At 42.1% G+C, this 21,722-nt stretch overlaps 1 protein-coding gene across 1 annotated transcript; it reads left to right on the top strand.

Moving 5' to 3' along the window:
• The first annotated feature begins 672 nt into the window (after window positions 1-672).
• LOC121539888 (zinc finger matrin-type protein 3-like) lies at window positions 673-19,491 on the top strand. Its single transcript, XM_041848534.1, has 6 exons — window positions 673-817; window positions 12,096-12,499; window positions 13,335-13,475; window positions 13,771-13,940; window positions 14,268-14,368; window positions 18,347-19,491. The coding sequence occupies exons 1-6, from the start codon at window positions 700-702 to the stop codon at window positions 18,553-18,555; spliced, it is 1,143 nt and encodes a 380-aa protein (XP_041704468.1). The 5' UTR covers window positions 673-699; the 3' UTR covers window positions 18,556-19,491.
• Window positions 19,492-21,722: the final 2,231 nt, after the last annotated feature.

Here is a 21,722-nt window from a genome sequence, read left to right as displayed (position 1 = left end):
TTACCACAAAAACATGTTTAAGTAGCAAAGTCAATATCCACATTTATAAAAACAGGGTCGCTACAGTTATTGTTATTTGTGGTCCTAAACATTATTTTGTGTTAATTCTATGAGGAGGGGTGCACAATTTATTTTACGGTACAATGGGAGGGTCATGTGAAAATATATTTTACGGTGGGAAAAGGGGGGTGAATTTTTTTTCATGACACCTCTAACTGTCCCTTCGCTAGTCGAGTTCATAACTTCACTGAATTATTCAAGATCAAGTCCCATACTACCTCTAATACTGAGTATAAAGAGTTATCAGCATGTTCCGATCAACTGTGTTCCGTGTGATATCATATAGGTAAGTGTAGTGTGTTGGCGCTAGTTTGACCATGGATTTCCGAGTGTCGGATAGCTTGAATGCAGTAAATGGACTGTACCAACAAGAGAACACACTCATAACGCAGATTTTTCAAAGACTCACCTTTACCAAATGTTTTAAATATGTGGTTACCATGTTTGTGGTTTATTATGATAGGCTTTACTAAAATGTAGCCCAATGTATAAAAATAAAAAATCCCCAAACTCATAGAGAATAACCCCCCTCCCTCCCCTATGCTCTTGGCACTCTGAAAACACACCCCTCCTCTTCCCCGGTGAAAGTAGCTTGCTGGTTTCTCACGTCTAAACTGGTTCGAAGTTGGCCAGGATGCAATGATGGCGTTACATGTCAATAATAGAGATGCTGCTTATTATCACAGTGCCGATTATTACAGAAATTCGGTGCCTTTGAACTATTGGAATAACAGACATTATTTCGCCCGGTTACCAGGTAGGATAAGGGTCGCATTCATTGCTGTCTCTAACCGTGACACTGCGAATGGATGGATGCATGCAGCCTCAGCTACAATGTAACCAGGGCAATTTGCTATTTGAAGAGCGTGTTAACAACCGGCATGTTGGTATTATACTGTATGTTGTACTAGCTTAGTATACAGCTATAAAACATTTTTGTCGAGGTTGAGCTAACCCATTAATTTGAAGAGAATTTGGCCCCGTGTAGCTCAGTTGGTAGAGCATGGCGCATGCAACGCCAGGGTTGTGGGTTCGATTCCCACGGGGAGCCAGTATGAAAAATGTATGCACTCACTAACTGTAAGTCGCTCTGGATAAGAGTGTCTGCTAAATTACTTAAAAAAACAGAGATTAGACCAACAGCCATATTGAAATTAAATCTGAAATCAGAGGGATAATAGGTTACTGATCAATTCAACCCAAAATATATACAGTGCCTTCGGAAAGTATTCAGACCCCTTGACCTTTTCCACATTTTGTTACATTACAGCCTTATTCTAATTTCCCCCCTCATCAATCTACACACAATACCCCATAATGAGCAAAACAGTAAACATTTTTCACAAAAATGTAGATACAGACACATTAGAGATACAGAAAAAAATGCTTGACCTCCAGATGAGTATGAGGGGAGAATTTAAGTACAGTACTAACAACCTTGTTTTGGCTGGTCTGTAGCTTATTCTTTAGATGATTGTGGCTGCTGGTGAACCATGATGTACAGGCATAATCAAAGTGACGCCTAGCGCACTTGCCAGCCTTTAGGGTGTCTATAGCTAGGTTTCCATCCAATTGGCGAATGTTCTAAAATCTGCAACAAAAAAAACTATTTCTGCACAGCTATTTTCAGTCCCTACTGCTGAAAGACAACCCCACAGCATGATTCGGCCACCACCATGCTTCACCGTAGGGATGGTGCCAGGTTTCCTCCAGACGTGACGCTTGGCATTCAGGCCAAAGAGTTCAATCTTGTTTTCATCAGACCAGAAAATCTTGTTTCTCATGGTCTGAGAGTCTTTAGGTGCCTTTTGGCAAACTCCAAGCGGGCTGTCATGTGCCTTTTACTGAGGAGTGGCTTCCATCAGGCCACTCTACCATAAAGGCCTGATTGGTGGAGTGCTGCAGAGATGCTTGTCCTTCTGGAAGGTTCTCCCATCTCCACAGAGGAACTCTAGACCTCTGTCAGAGTGACCATCAGGTTCTTGGTCACCTCCCTGACCAAGGCCCTTCTCCTGCGATTGCTCAGTTTGGCCGGGCGGCCAGCTCTAGGAAGAGTCTTGGTGGTTCTAAACTTCTTCCATTTAAGAATGATGGAGGCCACTGTGTTCTTGGGGATCTTCAATGCTGCAGGCATTTTTTGTTACCCTTCCCCAGGTCTGTGCCTCGACACAATGCTGTCTGGTAATATGTACATGTAGGTAGAGTTATTAAAGTGACTATGCATAGATAATAAACAGAGAGTAGCAGCAGTGTAAAAGAGGGGTGGGGGGCAATGCAAACAGTCTGGGTAGCCATTGGATTAGATGTTCAGGAGTCTTATGGCTTGGGGGTAGAAGCTGTTTAGAAGCCTCTTGGACCTAGACTTGGCGCTCCGGTACCGCTTGCTGTGCGGTAGCAGAGAGAACAGTCTATGACTAGGGTGGCTGGAGTCTTTGAAAATTTGACAGGTGTGTGCCTTTCCAAATCATGTCCAATCAATTGAATGTACCATAGGTGGACTCCAATCAAGTTGTAGATACATCTCAAGGATGATCAATGGAAACAGGATGCACCTGAGCTCAACTTTGAGTCTCATAGCAAAGGGTCAGAATACTTATGTAAATAAGGTATTTCTGTTTTTTATTTTTAATACATTTGCAAAAATTATTTTTTATTCAATCCATTTTAGAATATGGCTGTAATGTAACAAAATGAGGAAAAAGTCAAGGGGTCTGAATACTTTCTGAAGGCACTGTATGTCAACCTAATTTAGTTGATTTGCTATACCCACAGCACCCTCTCTGTTCCTCATTCTCTTTCAGTGCAGGTGTGATGCAGTGGACTGGTGTTTCATGTAAAATAAGTTCAAGTGATAATGGTCAGACAGGTGGTTGTAGAATGACATGATGGTCCGCTTGTTTAGGGGGAGGACCATGTTTTTGACAGTCTCTGTTCCCAACTCTTGAAATTGATTTCTGTCTACTCTTGTCATGTTACAAGGTCCTTGACACAACATGGTGTAGTGTACATTATTCACATGATGATAATGGTGCTGATAAGGATTATGATGAATAACAGCTTGGGTCTGACTTAAGTTTACCTTGTTATCCAGCAATGTTATATAGCATATTTTGCAACATAATCTTTCCAGAAATAATTGTATTGAATAGGTCTACTCTGTCTGCTGTAATCAGATGAAATGGCATTGTCTACTAAAATAAGTTGAGAGAGCAGAGTCTGGCAGGTCACATCCCTGGAGATGTTATAAATGCTTGATAAGCAACTTAATTGTGTGCTTTACCTTGATTTCATATAGCTTTATTGGTAAACATTAGTATTGACAGATTAATCATTCGGTCTTGTCTTATGACAGTGTCCAAGCTGACCCGTAATCTTAGCCTATGGACTTTTTAATCAACCATACCTCTCTTGAACTGGCAATAATAAGCCGTTCCAGATGGCTAACTCAATAGCCTAACTGCTATGTTGCCATTTCTAAATAGGCTAACTAATGGGTACCTTTAAACCACACTTCATCTGTTTTATCTGCACGACTGAGTGTTAACAAAATACCATAAGTCTCAGGGTTTTTCAACACATCTCCATGCTAAAACCATGTCTCTATCTTGAGTCTTTGCAAGGCATTGATCATTGCAGAATAAGAGGACTGTAATTCTCAAATTAATAATGAGAACCTTGACGACCTTGTACCTAGCCGGTGGGGATTCCGGTGGGGTACCCCCACCCAGGTAGTTGCAGTGCTGGCAACACTGGCTGCAGTACGGGGAGGGGGTCACACTCGGACAATCAGAGAGGGGGCTTATCATTGTGGCACAAAATAATCCAAGGTCTGACTGCACGGATATGCTTGGGGAAAATGGTTACAACGGGGGACCAGAGTGTTTGTGTCTCAGGTGAAGAGGGTGGATCTGATCTCCATCACCTAGGACTTGACATAGATTAAATAGATTAATCAAATCTCACATTGTTTTCAATTTCTGCTCAATCTTGCATGCTTTCTCAATCAGCTGTAACTGTATATGCATTCGTAAATCAGGTCCTTTCTTGAGTTGGGCTCTGGGATGTAACAACCGTTGAGCATCTGATTTTATGGTTGATTGTGGAGGAAAGGGGTTCAGTGTGTTATGTATGTGAGTATGTGAGTATGTGCGTGTGTGTTTATCCCACATCTGTTGCAAGGGGGTAAGGATGTTAGGTAGAATATAGGATGAACCACAATAATTGTTTGCTAAAATAATAATTGCTTGTCAAAAATGAAATGTAATACAATGGCAATCCGGATTCTATGTTAAAATCCTACTCGTGAACTGTCAACATTATTACGCATATTAATTGGTAATGATGGAAAATAAGATGGCTTCTAAACACAAACAATCACCCTCATGCTCTTAAGGAAATTGTGAATGTCATGGATACATTAGAACTAGTAGATATCTAGTGAGATATACATGGCTGTCACGCCCTGGCCTTGAGAGCCCGGTTTTCTTTAGTTGGTTTGGTCAGGGTGTGAATTTCTATGTGTAGATCTAGATATTGTAGATCTATGTTGGCCGGGTGTGGTTCCCAGTCAGAGGCAGCTGTTGATCGTTGTCTCTGATTGGGGATCATACTTAGGCAGCCATGTTGCCTACCTATGTTGTGGGATCTTGTTTCTGTGTGTTAGGCTTGTTTGATGTTAGCCTTTAGAACTTCACGTTACGTTGCTTTTGATGTTTTGTTCGGTGTTTATTCAATAAACGAACATGTACGCATACCACGCTGCACCTTGGTCCAATCCTGTATTCAATTAACGTGACAGAAGATCCCACCACCAACGGACCAAGCAGCGTGCCCAGGAGGAGCAAACACCCTGGACACAGGTGGGGAAGATGTGGTCTTGGGAGGAGATATTTGCTGGTAAAGGACCCTGGGCGAAGGTAGAAGCCCAGGTAGGAGAGGATCAACGGCGAAGCAAACGGTGCTGACCGCTAAGGAAGCCCGAGAGGCAACCCCAATAATGTTTTTTTGGGGGGTGGCACACGGGTGGTTGGCTAAGCAGCAGGAGGCTCGGAGAGACCTGCAGATTAGCACTCTGATAGAAGAGGCAACCACCTTACGGGGGCTGATCGCGAAGATAGAGCAGGAGAGCTCCCTTCAAGAGGAGGCGCTGCAGGAGGCCCTTAGGGAGAAGGAGTCAATGGTTGCACAGAGAGAGGAGCTGGCCAGGCAACAAGAGAAGCTGAGAGAGGAATTAACCCTCCAGCAGCAGAGAGCTCAGTCGTTAGAGCAGAGGTTAGCAGAGCCAGCTACCCGCACTCGCTGTAAGGAGCGTGTGTTCATTGTGGAACCGGGTTATGCGGAGATACGCACTGTGTCGCCAGTGCGCCTTCACAGCCCAGTGCGTCCTGTGCCAGCGCCCCGCATGTGCCGTGCGAAAGTGGGCATCCAGCCAGGACGGGTTGTGCCAGCTTTACACTCAAGACCTCCAGTGCGCCTCCACGGTCCAGTATATCCTGCGCCGGTTCTACGCACTGTGTCACCAGTGCGCCTCCCCAGCCCGGTACGGCCCATACCTGCTCCTCGCACCAAACCAGTGGCACGTGTATCCAGTTCGGTACGGCCCGTTCCTGCTCCTCGCACCAAACCAGTGGTGCGTGTATCCAGTCCTGTACGCCCCGTACCTGCTCCCCGCACCAAACCAGTGGTGCGTGTATCCAGTCCGGTACGGTCCATACCTGCTCCCCGCACCAAACTTGTGGTGTGTGTCTCCAGTCCGGCACGGCCCGTGCCTGTTCCTCGCACCAAACCAGTGGTGCGTGTCTCCAGCCCGGTGCGGCCTGTGCCTGGTCTAGCTCCGGTCAGCGGCTCTACTCCAGTGCCAGAGCAGTCCGCTCTACCGGTGCCTAGTCCAGCTCCGGTCAGCTGCTCAACTCCAGTGCCAGAGCAGTCCGATCCACCGGTGCCAAGTCCAGCTCTGGTTTTCTTTAGTTGGTTTGGTCAGAGTGTGAATTTCTATGTGTAGATCTAGATATTGTAGATCTATGTTGGCCGGGTGTGGTTCCCAATCAGAGGCAGCTGTCGATCGTTGTCTCTGATTGGGGATCAGCCATGTTGCCTACCTATGTTGTGGGATCTTGTTTCTGTGTGTTAAGCTTGTTTGATGTTAGCCTTTAGAACTTCACGTTACGTTGCTTTTTGTTGTTTTGTTCTGTGTTTATTCAATAAACGAACATGTACGCATACCACGCTGCACCTTGGTCCAATCCTGTATTCAATGAGCGTGACAATGGCGGAGACTCAATCAAGCTAGTCGCCTTGACTTCTTTCTTATGTCATTCTCGTTGGCACCAAAAGTTAAAAAAGTGTTGATAGGGGACAGAACGTGGGCGAGGATATTTGAAATTTTATCAAAGCCTATTGGATGATAATTAATTTTTAACTAGCACAAAGGAATTTATAACTGATTTTTTCTGACATAACATAGGTAAAGCAAATCCCCTTATTGTATGGGACGCCTTTAAATGTGCCTTTAGAGGCCATGCAATTCAGTACTCATCTCGAAAACAAAAGCAATTTAGGTCAAAAGAGTTTATACTAACAAAGGAAATTGAAGGTCTAACAGAACAGATAGATGGCAATAAAAACTGTAACATAGAGGCTCAGAATAAATTAGAGGAAAATCAAAAAGAAATGGAGAAACTTATTCAAGAAGGATCAAGTGTAATATATTATAAAAATAAAGCAAACTGGATGGAATATGGGGAAAAATGCACCAAATTATTTTTTTATCATCAACATAGGAATGCTACCAAAAATTATTTAATGAAACTGGTTACAATTGACGGAGTCACCCATGATTCACCAAATTATATTTTGAAGGAGGAAACAAAGTACTTTAAGCATATGTTTTCGTTTCAGTCGCCTCCATCTCCTCTAACTGAAGCTAATTGTAGAGTTTTTTTCTTCTTCTATTGATAATGTAAAATTAACAGCCATACAGAAAGACTCATGTGAAGGTGAAATTACAGAGGAGGAACTTCTGGATGCAATTAAATACTTTGAGTCCGGGAAAACTCCAGGGTTGGATGGCATACCAGTCGAGGTATACCAAACCTTTTTTGATATACTAAGAGGACCGTTATTAGCATGTTTTAACCACTCCTATGTAAATGGTAGATTATCAGACACTCAAGAAGAAGGTCTGATTTCATTATTACTGAAACAGGATGAAAAATATAAAGATCCAGTCCATTAAAAAAATTGGAGGCCCCTTACACTTCAGTGTTGTGATGCAAAATGTCTAGCAAAATATATAGCGCATAGATTTAAAAAGGTATTGTCGGACATTATTCATTCTAATCAGACAGGTTTTTTACATGGAAGATACATTGGAGATAATATAAGGCAAGTACTGGAAGCAATAGAACACTATGGAAAATCTCTGAAACCAGGCCTGCTATTCATAGCAGACTTCGAAAAGGCATTTGATAAAGTACGACTGGGGTTTATATATAAATGCCTGGAGCATTTCAATTTGGGAGAATCTCTAATGAAATGGGTCAAAATCATGTATAGTAACCCTGGGTGTAAAATAGTAAATAATGGCTATTTCTCAGAAAGTTTTTAAACTGTCAAGAGGAGTGAAACAAGGTTGTCCACTATTGGCATATCTATTTATTATGGCCATCGAGATGTTAGCTATTCAAATCAGATCCAACAATAATATTAAGGGATTACAAATCCAGGGCTTAAAAACAAACAAAGGTGTCATTGTACCCTGATGATTCATGTTTTCTTTTAAATCCACAACTAGAATCCCTCCACAGCCTCATAGAGGATCTAGAGACATTTTTTAACCTCTCTGGATTACAACCAAATTATGACAAATGTACTATATTACGTATTGGGATCACTAAGAAATACAATATTTACATTACCATGTAGTTTACCAATAAAATGGTCTGATGGTGATGTGGATATACTCGGAATACATATCCCAAAGGATATAAATGATCTCACTCCAATACATTTTAATAGAAAGTTAGCAAAAATTGATAAGATCTTGCTACCATGGAAAGGTAAATACCTGTCAATTTGTGGAAAAATCACCCTGATTAACTCTTTAGTATTATCCCAGTTTACCTATTTGCTTATGGTCTTGCCTACGCCTAGCGAACAGTTTTTTTAATTATATGAGAAAAAAAGATTCCATTTTATTTGAAACGGCAAGCCAGACAAAATTAAACGGGCCTATTTATATAATGAATATGAATTCGGAGGACAGAAATGATTAAATATTAAAGCATTAGACCTATCACTAAAAGCTTCAGTCATACAAAAGTTATACTTAAATCCGAACTGGTTCTCTAGCAAGTTAGTAAGATTGTCTCACCCAATGTTCAAGAATGGCCTTTTTCCCTTTATTCAGATTACAACCTCTCACTTTCAGTTATTTGTAAAGGAAATCATCTCCCAAATATCACTATTTCTAAAACAAGCCATAGAAAGTTGGTTGCAATTTCAATTTAATCCTCCAGAAACAACAGAACAAATAATGCAACAAATATTGTGGTTAAACTCAAATATACTAATTGACAAAAAAAGGTATAATCTTCGTAAATGATATCATCGGGAGGACTGGTGGAGTTATGTCGCACATGCAGCTAACAAAAACATATGGAAATGTCTTCTCTACCCAAAATTACTGTCACGCACTGGCTCTGGGGACGCTTGTATGTTGAGCCAGGGGGTGAGTGTTCTTTGTGTTGTTCTAGTTTTGTGTTTCTAGGGTGTTCTAGTTATTGTGTTTCTATGTTGGCCAGAGTGGTTCTCAATCAGAGGCAACGAGTGTCAGCTGTTGCTGGTTGTCTCTGATTGGGAACCATATTTAAACAGTCTGTTTTTCCACAGTATTTGTGGGATCTTGTTCCTGTTGTAGGTTTGTACGTCACGTATCGTTTTTGTTATTTTGTTCGTGTATCAATATAAAAGCATGTTCGCAAATAACGCTGCGCATTGGTCCTCTGTATACGACGATCGTGACAATTACAACCAAATAATTGCAGCCTTACCGCAAAAATGGAAGAGGAAAGTGGAAGGGGGAGAAAGTAAGGAACTTGTCTGTCGGCCTTGCATTAAATAACGTAGTTGGTTAAAGAAAACTGTGATAAATAAAAAAGTATACCAGTTTCATTTAAGGACCAAAGGATTGACAGCCGTCCCATATAGATTGTAAAATAGTTGGGAAGAGATTGACGTACCGATACCATAGTGTTTATGAACTGATACGCAAAACGACACCGGATTCAAAACTTATAATCTTTCAATTTAAATTATTATATACAATTCTTGCTACCAATATAATGTTATTTATATGGGGGATACAATCTTCCCAGCTCTGCAGGTTTTGCTGCAAAGAGACAGAATCATTAGATCATTTGTTTTGGTACTGTCCATTTGTCGCTTGTTTTTGGACACAGGTCCAGGAATGGCTAAAGGATTGCAATATTTACCTGGAGCTAACCTTGCAGATAGCATTACTGGGTGATCTGAAAAATCATAGTCAATCGATCAATAATATAATCATACTTTTAGCAAAAATGTTTATTTTCAATTTACAATCTGTAGAAACCATGAGAATAGAAAGGTTCAGAACTTTTGTAAAACATCACAGTACAGTTGAAAAATATATGGCAAATAGAAATCCTATATGGACGGTGTTAAGAGATAGATGGGTGGTGTTGATGTCACGCTCGTTGAGTAAATGGTCGGACCAAGGTGCAGCGTGGTATGCGTACATGTTTAAATATTAAATAAACACTTGACAAAAGAACAAAAGCAACAGAACATGAAGTTCTAAAGGCTAACAGCAACAAGCCGAAACAGAAACAAGATCCCACAACATAGGTAGGCAAAATGGCTGCCTAAGTATGATCCCCAATCAGAGACAACGATTGACAGCTGCCTCTGATTGGGAACCACACCCGGCCAACATAGAAATAGATATACTAGATATGTCAACATTCACACCCTGACCTACCTAACTAGAGAATAACAGGGTTCTCAAGGTCAGGGCGTGACAGTTGAATGGAGTTGAAGGATGGGACTAATAACAACAACTAATAACAAGATAACTAATAATGTAAGCATACTGTGTCCATAATAAGTATATAGGTTGTAGGTTGGGAGCTTTTGTGAAAGATCACAGTTAGAAAGATATGGCATATAGAAGCAAACCGGATGGACATCATGAAAATAATCGGAGAGGTTGAGTAGGAGAAAGTTCAGGAGAAAAAACAAACAAAATATAATTATTGTAAAATTGACTGTGTCCATAAAATGTATATAGTAAGTATAAGCTGAAAGTAGAGGCCTAAGCATTGTTGTTCACTAGTTTACTCCAATTAGGGAAAGGGTGGTGGGGTTGGAAAGTAATAAAGGGGAATATATAAAAAAAAAAAAAAGATATGTAGGTATGTATGTATGTATTTTTGTATGTGTGTGTATGTGTGTATGTGTGTATGTATGTATGTATGTTTATTTACATTTTACATTTTAGTCATTTAGCAGACGCCCTTATCCAGAGCGACTTACAGTTAGTGAGTACATACATATATATATATAAAAAAAACATGGGGGATTGGAAGTGATGCAGACAATTACTTTGATGGAAGTTACAATCTATCTGCAATATTAAGCTGATCTACCCCCCCCCAAAAAATAAATAAATAAATAAACATCTCAAATTTAAATGTGAAGTTCTTATGAGTTCCCTTCAACCTTTCTCCATTCAAAGACTAGTCATCCACATGATTCCAGTGCATGAGGCATACACTCTTCCCTCCATAATTGATGAAGGCAGAGGAACACAGTATAAAAGGCATGAAATAACTATACGTATGTGACAAACGCCTTTCACTGTGAAGGGCTATTCAACTTTTGAAGGTTCTTGGTTATTTTTTTCTTCTGCACAGATACCAAATGCCAAATGATAGAATTAGAACCCTCTCCTTTAAAACCCTTGAAGACCTTTCCTTAAGCTACTTTTCTCCAACTCACAGACCCAAGGCCATCCCTCTTGATACATGGCCAATGACTACTATACTCATTAATATCCTAGGACTTGCATTTTACTTGAGATCCCAGTGTTAAGTCTCAGGAGTAGTGTTTTGTACCCAAGATTAGAAAAATATGACTTTTACTTTGACCTTGGTCTATGACAATGTAGGTTCCTGACAATTTTTGGGATTAGGCTATATTCTCCAATGAACATGTGATTCAGGTTTGTCTCCTTGTTATTCTGCAAGGGGAAAGAAAAGCAGTTATACAGTATACTGCACTACAAGGCTAAACAGATTAGCATTTTTTTTCCTACTTCATTGCAAAACACAGAAAACATGTATATAAAGTAAGCTATTTTCTTGGATTATTTTATTCACACTCATATTGGAGAATTTTCAGGTGTTTAGGCTACATTATGTCATTTATCAGAATAACATTGATGTACACATTGTGAGCCTAGTATTGCCAGAAAATCCTTTTGTTTGTTGTTATCGGAAAGTTCAATTTCAAGCATGCCATTTACTTGGTGTCACTGCATGGCTGCTGTAATCAAAAACATCCCACACTGTTATTGGGTCTCCAATCTGAGTTTATATAGCAGAAACATCAGACATGAGCACAGCCACTGACCCATCCCCCACATCATCCCTTATGTAAAAAGAATGTGGCCACACATGATTGCCTGAAATGTATCCAGTCAAGCAGGCAATGGTCTGTTTGAATCAGTGCCAGATCAAGAGATGATTGAGGAATTTATTGTTGCGAGGAGCAGCGCCCATGCTTTACTGCAGGGGAAGCGTAATTTTCACAATGACCGCTGTACTGTGAAACCCACCATCGTTCTATTTGTTAGTGTCTGTTTCACCAGGGAGAAATGAACACAGTTGATGACTGTAATTCTTACTTCCTCCCAATGTTATACAGCCATTACATGGCTATCATAAGTGTAGACTTCATTCTAATACATACTTTGCAATCATTGCATTGGCCCTCAGGACCAGAGTCTGTGCTGAAGCCTTCAATGAGCCTATTTGGCCAGCAACAACCGCTGTTCCAGCCAATGCCTTCTACACATACCCTTGGACCCCCTCCACAGACCCTCAGACCGTCTACACCAGTGGTAGTGGCCCCGGACCCCCTCCTTTTCCCCCTCTACAGCCCTCTGTCTGCCAAACCTCCCACTCACCTCCAGCTGATGCAGGGCCCCCCCTGCCCTGTCCCCTGCCCTGTCCCACCTCCCACTGCCCAGGTGGCCCTCAGCACCATGCCCCAGGAGGAAGAGGCTCAGATCGGGGCCACAGACCAGAACACTACCTTGGATGAGCTGTGTAAGCCTCTGTACTGCAAACTGTGCAACGTCACCCTCAACTCTGCTCAGCAGGCACAGGCCCACTACCAGGTGAGCTGGTTTACTGTACATGTATGTAGCTTGTACCCTAATCTCGTCCACTAGCAGGCTCTCTCTCTGTCTATTTGTGGTAGTAATTGAGCCTGGGGACAATTTTACTTTTAGGCCTACCCCAACACATATATTTTGATGGCAGCAAATGTTTCTCATGCATGTCAACTACACTGAGTGTACAAAGCATTAGGAACACCTTCTCTTTCCATGACATTGACTGACCAGGTGAATCCAGGTGAAAGCTATGATCCCTTATTGGTGTCACTTGTTAATCCACTTCAATCAGTGTAGATGAGACAATTGAGACATGGATTGTGTATGTATGCCATTCAGAGGGTGAATGGGCAAGACAAAAGATTTAAGTGCCTTTTAACGGGGTATGGTAGTAGGTTTCAGGCGCACCGGTTTGAGTGTGTTAAGAACTGCAACACTGCTGGGTTTTTCTCGCTCAACAGTTTCCCGTGTGTATCAAGAATGGTCCACCACCCAAAGGACATCCAGCCAACTTGACACAACTGTGGGAAGCATTGGAGTCAACATGGGCCAGCATCCCTGTGGAACGCTTTCGACACCTTGTCGAGTCCATGCCCCAACAAATTGAGGGCAAAGGGGGGTGCAACTTAATATTAGGAAGTTGTTCCTAATGTTTTGTTTATTAGGCATGTCAGTCATCACTGTTATCCCTTCATAAATGTAAGTGGAAAACGGAATGCTTAACACTTGCGCTCACTGATGATGCAATGATTTGCAATAGGACACTATGACAATAACAGTGCGATGAGTGGACTGAACTGTGGCTGTGGGATTGAATCATGCATTGTCTCTTCTCCAGGGTAAAAACCACAGTAAGAAGCTGAGAAATTTCTATGCAGTGAGCCAGCAGCTGCCTGCCATCAGGATTCCGGAGGTAATAGAGACAGTTTCCCAGCAACCCCTCACAACTCCAACGACTGACAGTGCAACTCCCAAACAGGTAACGCTTGGCGTTGGCACACAAGGAATGTGTTATTGTTCAGCAAAGTATAATACTGTATGAGCAAGTACAAGGCCTGTGAATTTTCGGCACATTCACTGTTTGGATCTCTGTTTTTGATCTAGAGAACTGCAATCAAATAGGATCTCCTCATTAGAAACATCCATGATGGTTTGTAGAAAACTGTCAGCACTGAAGTTAACTCTTTTGATATGTAGTGTTGGAACTGGCAGGAGTGTCATATAGGCTGGTGAAAGAGCCCTTAGTATAAACTCACTCTTTGTTTTTTGTTCAGCCGGTGTCATTTAAGGGTGCCAGCAGTGTGATCTTAGCCACAGAGAGCGACTACTGCAAGCTGTGTGACGCCTCGTTCAGCTCCCCTGCCGTGGCTCAGGCGCACTACCAGGGCAAGAACCATACCAAGAGACTGCGGCTGGCTGAGGCTCAGCAGAGCAGTAGCATCCTGTGAGTCTGGGTGTTACTACTGCCTCCCCACACACAACCAGGAAGACAAACAACATATGCAATGGCTATTAAACCAACCACACTCAAACACAGAAATCCTTCCTCTTCAGCCATGCCCTGTTATATGAAATTCAATCCAGATATGTTTCAATGCTTCCATTTAAAGAAAAATGCCATAGCTTTTGAAAGATGCATTCCATTATTTTGTCCATCATAGTGACTATTATTGTTAGATTGTTAGCTATTTATGGATTGTTAGATTTATAAACTGCCATATGGGTGACTTTAAAGACTTGCTCTCAGTAATGTGATCCATCCAATTTTCAGAGAGTCGACTGAGTGTGTCCAGAGGCGTCCAAGGAAAGATGGGAGCGAGTACAAGTTGATCAAGAACCGCAGGACCTCACAGGTGCCTCCTGCCATGCCAGGTACAACACACTGAACTAAAGACATAGCGGTAATAAAGTAAGACCAAACAGCAAATAACTTTAAACAATATGTAAGGAAAAATGTGTTGTTATTCCACAATTTTGCTGTAAAGATCAGATGTAAGTAAAGTAAGTAAGCCTTGTCTGAGCCAGAACGGCCCATAAATATCAGATGAATTCAGGGATATTCATAGTCTTGAGGAGATACAGTATATGTTTGAGGATAGATGTGGTTGCCCATTTCCTTTTCATTGATACCAATGAAGCCTTTGACGGCTGGTGAATGAGACTGAAATGCATGTGAATATGTATAAAATTTAAATATCACATGTCCAGGCAGCCAGCAGGTGGAGGCAATTGTTTTTGCTCCATGGTCGAAGCAGCAGTGAAAACCCCTCTCTCATCACCACCTTTGCCAGGGAAATGTCGTAGGAAGGTTGAGGGGGTGGCCGAGGCTGAGGCTGGTCATTCACTGTGAACTCACTAAGCACAATACATCAACCCACGCCCGCTCTGCTGCCCCACAGACACAGCCTGCTCAGGTGGCAGGTGTCCATCAGACAGAGCCCTCACAGTCCAATGTCCATCCTTGTACCACTCTCCGAGGTGTCTCAGGAGATGCGTATTAATACACATTTGTACATGTGTGAAATAGGACAAATACAGTAGCTTGTGAAGGTATTCACCCCCCTTGGCATTTTTCCTATTTTGCTCCCTTACAACCTGGAATTAAAAATGGATTTTTGGGGGGTTTGTATCATTTGATTTACACAACATGCCTACCACTTTGAAGATGCAAAATATTTTTTGTGTGTGAAACAAACAAGAAATAAGACAAAAAAACTGAACTTGAGCGTGCATAACTATTCACCCCCCTCAAAGTCAATACTTTGTAGAGCCACCTTTTGCAGCAATTACAGCTGCAAGTCTCTTGGGGTATGTTTCTTGGCACATCTAGCCACTGGGATTTTTGCCCATTCTTCAAGGCAAAACTGCTCCAGCTTCTTCAAGATGGATGGGTTCCGTTGGTGTACAGCAATCTTTAAGTCATACCACAGATTCTCAATTGGATTGAGGTCTGGGCTTTGACTAGGCCATTCCAAGACATTTAAATGTTTCCCCTTAAACCACTCGAGTGTTGCTTTAGCAGTATGCTTAGGGTCATTGTCCTGCTGGAAGGTGAACCTCCGTCCCAGTCTCAAATCTCTGGAAGACTGAAACAGGTTTCCCTCAAGAATTTCCCTGTATTAAGCGCCATCCATCATTCCTTCAATTCTGACCAGTTTCCCAGTCCCTGCCGATGAAAAACATCCCCACAGCATGATGCTGCCACCACCATGCTTCACTGTGCCCAACCCAACCCTGATCTGTGCTTCTCCACAACTTTGTCCCTGACCTGTTTGGAGAGCTCCTTGGTCTTCATGGTGCCGCTTGCTTGGTGGTGCCCCTTGCTTAGTGGTGTTGCAGACTCTGGGGCCTTTCAGAACAGGTGTATATATACTGAGATCATGTGACAGATCATGTGACACTTATATTCCACACAGGTGGACTTTATTTAACTAATTATGTGACTTCTGAAGGTAATTGGTTGCACCAGATCTTATTTAGGGGCTTCATAGCAAAGGGGGTGAATACATATGCACGCCCCACCTTACCGTTATTTTTTTTAAATAATTTTTTTGAAAAATGTATTTTTTTTCATTCCACTTCACCAATTTTGACTATTTTGTGTATGTCCATTACATGAAATCCAAACACATATCCATTTAAATTACAGGTTGTAATGCAACAAAATAGGAAAAACGCCAAGGGGGATGAATACTTCTGCAAGGCACTGTTTAAGCTCCATCCAAATGATTATTATTATTATCCCCCGCCCACCACCCCACTCCACATAGCCTACACCATGGCCTAATCCCCCTGGATGAATCATAGGACACCCCCTCCGTTCTCTTCCCCTCCCTCAGGGCTCAGAGACTTTGCTGATTTAATTCCAGAAATAGAGTTGTGTGACACTCTCTCTCAGAGAAATGTTTACTCTACAAGGACCCGTGATGTTTGCCTCCAGCCATACACGCAGATACAGCAGAGCATCTATTCTCTGACCAACATACAGTACATCTCCCTTTTTCTAATGAGTGACACATTTGTGTTTCTTCTTGTAACATTCATATGGCCATAGCAGTGGAAAGCTCCTCCTGTTTATGCACAGCCAGTCTTCCATTCCCAGCAGTGCCTGGCATCTACAGTGAGGGAAAAAACTATTTGATCCCCTGCTGATTTTGTACGTTTGCCCACTGACAAAGAAATGATCAGTCTATAATTTTAATGGTAGGTTTATTTGAACAGTGAGAGACAGAATAACAACAAAAAAATCCAGAAGAACGCATGTCAAAAATGTTATAAATTGATTTGCATTTTAATGAGGGAGATAAGTATTTGACCCCCTCTCAATCAGACAGATTTCTAGCTCCCAGGTGTCTTTTATACAGGTAACGAGCTGAGATTAGGAACACACTCTTAAAGGGAGTGCTCCTAATCTCAGTTTGTTACCTGTATAAAAGACACCTGTCCACAGAAGCAATCAATCAATCCGATTCCAAACTCTCCACCATGGCCAAGACCAAAGAGCTCTCCAAGGATGTCAGGGACAAGATTGTAGACCTACACAAGGCTGGAATGGGCTACAAGACCATCGCCAAGCAGCTTGGTGAGAAGGTGACAACAGTTGGTGCGATTATTCGCAAATGGAAGAAACACAAAAGAACTGTCAATCTCCCTCGGCCTGGGGCTCCATGCAAGATCTCACCTCATGGAGTTGCAATGATCATGAGAATGGTGAGGAATCAGCCCAGAACTACATGGGAGGATCTTGTCAATGATCTCAAGGCAGCTGGGACCATAGTCACCAAGAAAACACACTACGCCATGAAGGACTGAAATCCTGCAGTGCCCGCAAGGTCCCCCAGCTCAAGAAAGCACATATACAGGGCCGTCTGAAGTTTGCCAATGAACATCTGAATGATTCAGAGGAGAAATGGGTGAAAGTGTTGTGGTCAGATGAGACCAAAATCGAGCTCTTTGGCATCAACTCAACTCGCCGTGTTTGGAGGAGGAGGAATGCTGCCTATGACCCCAAGAACACCATCCCCACCGTCAAACATGGAGGTGGAAACATTATGCTTTGGGGGTGTTTTTCTGCTAAGGGGACAGGACAACTTCACCACATCAAAGGGACGATGGACGGAGCCATGTACCGTCAAATCTTGGGTGAGAATCTCCTTCCCTCAGCCAGGGCATTGAAAATGGGTCGTGGATGGGTATTCCAGCATGACAATGACCCAAAACACACGGCCAAGTCAACAAAGGAGTGGCTCAAGAAGAGGCACATTAAGGTCCTGGAGTGGCCTAGCCAGTCTCCAGACCTTAATCCCATAGAAAATCTGTGGAGGGAGCTGAAGGTTTGAGTTGCCAAACGTCAGCCTCGAAACCTTAATGACTTGGAGAAGATCTGCAAAGAGGAGTGGGACAAATCCCTCCTGAGATGTGTGCAAACCTGGTGGCCAACTACAAGAAACGTCTGACCTCTGTGATTGCCAACAAGGGTTTTGCCACCAAGTACTAAGTCATGTTTTGCAGAGGGGTCAAATACTTATTTCCCTCATTAAAATGCAAATCAATTTATAACATTTTTGACATGCGTTTTTCTGGATTTTGTTGTTGTTATTCTGTCTCTCACTGTTCAAATAAACCTACCATTAAAAGTATAGACTGATCATGTCTTTGTCAGTGGGCAAACGTACAAAATCAGCAGGGGATCAAATACTTTTTTCCCTCACTGTATCTGCCACTCCCATCTTTTCACACTGTGTTCACTGGTGAGCAGCAGCTCAACACTCACTCCCTCACTCACTCTCCATCATTTTAATGAGGTTATCCTCTCCTCTTATGGTGTGTACGTCTTGATGTGTGTTCCAGCCCCCTACTACAACCCCCGGCCCAGGCAGAGGATCCCCAGGGACCTGGCCATGTGTGTGACGCCCAGCGGCCAGTTCTACTGCTCCATGTGCAATTCTGGGGCCAGCGAGGAAGCCAACTTCCGCCTTCACCTGGAGAGTAAGCAGCACAAGAGCAAGGTGTCGGAGCAGCGCTACCGCAGCGAGATGGAGAATCTGGGCTACACTTAGGAGGGCAGCGCCGCAGCACAGGGGAGGAGAGTGGAATGGGGTGGGGGTTGTTCACACTGAATTTTGCCAATAGTATAGAAAAAGAAACACCAGGCTGTGGGGTATTTGGGAAGTTTATCTGATAATCGGTTTCCTTCCCCCGGTTTAAACCTTGTTATTACTTGAGTTTGAGTAGCTGAACATTGCTATGTTTAGTAGAGGAAAGCAAAGTTATATTACATGCTTCTACCAGACCAGGTGAATGTACTGTGAATGCGATGACAATTATTTGCACAAACAAGTGATAGGTATTTTTTCAAGTGTAAAAATCTGACAGACTGTTCTCTTTCCTCATTTGTGTTTACATGGGTTTCGTACGACTCCAAGCATCTTGGACATGCCAGTAAACTCAACCTCTTGTCCTGGGATACTATAAAAGCCAGCTGCTGTAAGCCCTTGACTTCCCTATGGGAGGTCTGCTTTTCGAAGAGCAGAGTACCTCAGGAGAATATAGAGCTGGACAGAGCAGGACTAGCTTTAATTGGGGGATTTAGGGTAATTTCCACATGGCCTCTACTCTGTTTCATTTAGTGAAAAGGGAGTTTAGGCAGTTCAAAACCCAATTTGTTCAGAGGAGGAACACTTGAGTTCATATTCCTATATATCTGCCCCTTAATCCAATGCATGTGTACAAGTAAATCTAGGCATTCATTGTCTGGTTCTTTTTTTTTCAGTCATAGAAAAATGATCGCTCGTTAACATTGTATTCACTCTGGCTCTCAGATAATGTGCTTTTTTGTGTCATAAATGCTCTTGTAACCTATTTTAATATGGCATTTTTTGTTGCTCTAGACCATAGTTTCTTTGTTTTAATTTAACATTGCCTTTTAATTCATGAGATTGACTGTATTTCGTTTTCTATTTATGTTTTTATAGACAAATACAGTGGGGAAAAAAAGTATTTAGTCAGCCACCAATTGTGCAAGTTCTCCCACTTAAAAATATGAGAGAGGCCTGTAATTTTCATCATAGGTACACGTCAACTATGACAGACAAATTGAGATTTTTTTTTCTTCAGAAAATCACATTGTAGGATTTTTTATGAATTTATTTGCAAATTATGGTGGAAAATAAGTATTTGGTTACCTACAAACAAGCAAGATTTCTCGCTCTCACAGACCTTTAACTTCTTCTTTAAGAGGCTCCTCTGTCCTCCACTGTCTTAATGGCACCTGTTTGAACTTGTTATCAGTATAAAAGACACCTGTCCACAACCTCAAACAGTCACACTCCAAACTCCACTATGGCCAAGACCAAAGAGCTGTCAAAGGACACCAGAAACAAAATGGTAGACCTGCACCAGGCTAGGAAGACTGAATCTGCAATAGGTAAGCAGCTTGGTTTGAAGAAATCAACTGTGGGAACAATTATTAGGAAATGGAAGACATACAAGACCACTGATAATCTCCCTCGATCTGGGGCTCCACGCAAGATCTCACCCCGTGGGGTCAAAATGATCACAAGAATGGTGAGCAAAAATCCCAGAACCACACGGGGGGACCTAGTGAATGACCTGCAGAGAGCTGGGACCAAAGTAACAAAGCCTACCATCAGTAACACACTACGCCGCCAGGGACTCAAATCCTGCAGTGCCAGACGTTTCCCCCTGCTTAAGCCAGTACATGTCCAGGCCCGTCTGAAGTTTGCTAGAGTGCATTTGGATGATCCAGAAGAGGATTGGGAGAATGTCATATGGTCAGATGAAACCAAAATATAACTTTTTGGTAAAAACTCAACTCGTCGTGTTTGGAGGACAAAGAATGCTGAGTTGCATCCAAAGAACACCATACCTACTGTGAAGCATGGGGGTGGAAACGTCATGCTTTTGGGGCTGTTTTTCTGCAAAGGGACCAGGACGACTGATCTGTGTAAAGGAAAGAATGAATGGGGCCATGTATCGTGAGATTTTGAGTGAAAACCTCCTTCCATCAGCAAGGGCATTGAAGATGAAACGTGGCTGGGTCTTTCAGCATGACAATGATCCCAAACACGCCGCCCGGGCAACGAAGGAGTGGCTTCGTAAGAACCATTTCAAGGTCCTGGAGTGGCCTAGCCAGTCTCCAGATCTCAACCCCATAGAAAATCTTTGGAGGGAGTTGAAAGTCCGTGTTGCCCAGCGACAGCCCCAAAACATCACTGCTCTAGACGAGATCTGCATGGAGGAATGGGCCAAAATACCAGCAACAGTGTGTGAAAACCTTGTGAAGACTTACAGAAAACGTTTGACCTGTGTCATTGCCAACAAAGGGTATATAACAAAGTATTGAGAAACTTTTGTTATTGACCAAATACTTATTTTCCACCATAATTTGCAAATAAATTCATAAAAAATCCTACAATGTGATTTTCTGGATTTTATTTTCTCATTTTGTCTGTCATAGTTGACGTGTACCTATGATGAAAATTACAGGCCTCTCTCATCTTTTTAAGTGGGAGAACTTGCACAATTGGTGGCTGACTAAATAAATTTTTCCCCCACTGTAGTTGGAGAAAAATCTTATCTAATGTAGGGGGGAGCTTCATGTGCAACATCTCTTTATTTGTATACACTTGATTATGTTTTAATATTTCACTGTATAAATTATGTTTGTGCAATGTACATATGTGCATGATATTATGAGAATATAAATAAAAAAAGTAGCAGGCTGCTCCAGCCGTAGACAACATTGCACGATTACATAAATTGCTTTAATTATTGTTATTTGTTAAAGTTCTATTGATGTGTCTCAATCTGATTTGTATCAAATGTTTACAGAGAGTGGTCTAAAGGGAAGTTGATCACATTTCATGTTGGATCCATCCACATGTTGCCCGTTCCTTAAACCTCATTTGTCTTGTATTGCGATGGCCTACTGGAGCTCTCCCAGTAATCTCATCTCCACTTTTTTCAAGCTGTTTTAATACATATTCATGGGAGTTAAAACCACTCATTAAATGGGCTATATTGATTATGTTACACATTAAGTGATCTATATCGTTCAGCTTAACCACCCAGAGCAAAGAAGCTTTTTCTATCTGGAACTAGCACAACAGGGGAATTAACCACTTTCATCATGCTATGTAACATACCTCTTAAAATGGGAGTGTGTATCTCACAGAGAAAACTTCAAGGAAGTTCCTCAGAGTAT

This window comes from Coregonus clupeaformis, chromosome 26 (genome assembly GCF_020615455.1).
Source record: "Coregonus clupeaformis isolate EN_2021a chromosome 26, ASM2061545v1, whole genome shotgun sequence".
Taxonomy (NCBI): domain Eukaryota; kingdom Metazoa; phylum Chordata; class Actinopteri; order Salmoniformes; family Salmonidae; genus Coregonus; species Coregonus clupeaformis.
This window is presented reverse-complemented; position numbering and strand designations above follow the sequence as displayed.

Excerpts from the sequence above, each read along its gene's own strand:
- LOC121539888 (XM_041848534.1), top strand. The coding sequence starts at position 700 with ATGATGGCGTTACATGTCAATAATAGAGATGCTGCTTATTATCACAGT. Across the intron at positions 12,500-13,334 it reads AGGCACAGGCCCACTACCAG|GGTAAAAACCACAGTAAGAA; the intron begins GTGAGCTGGTTT and ends TCTCTTCTCCAG. Across the intron at positions 13,941-14,267 it reads CAGCAGAGCAGTAGCATCCT|AGAGTCGACTGAGTGTGTCC; the intron begins GTGAGTCTGGGT and ends TCCAATTTTCAG.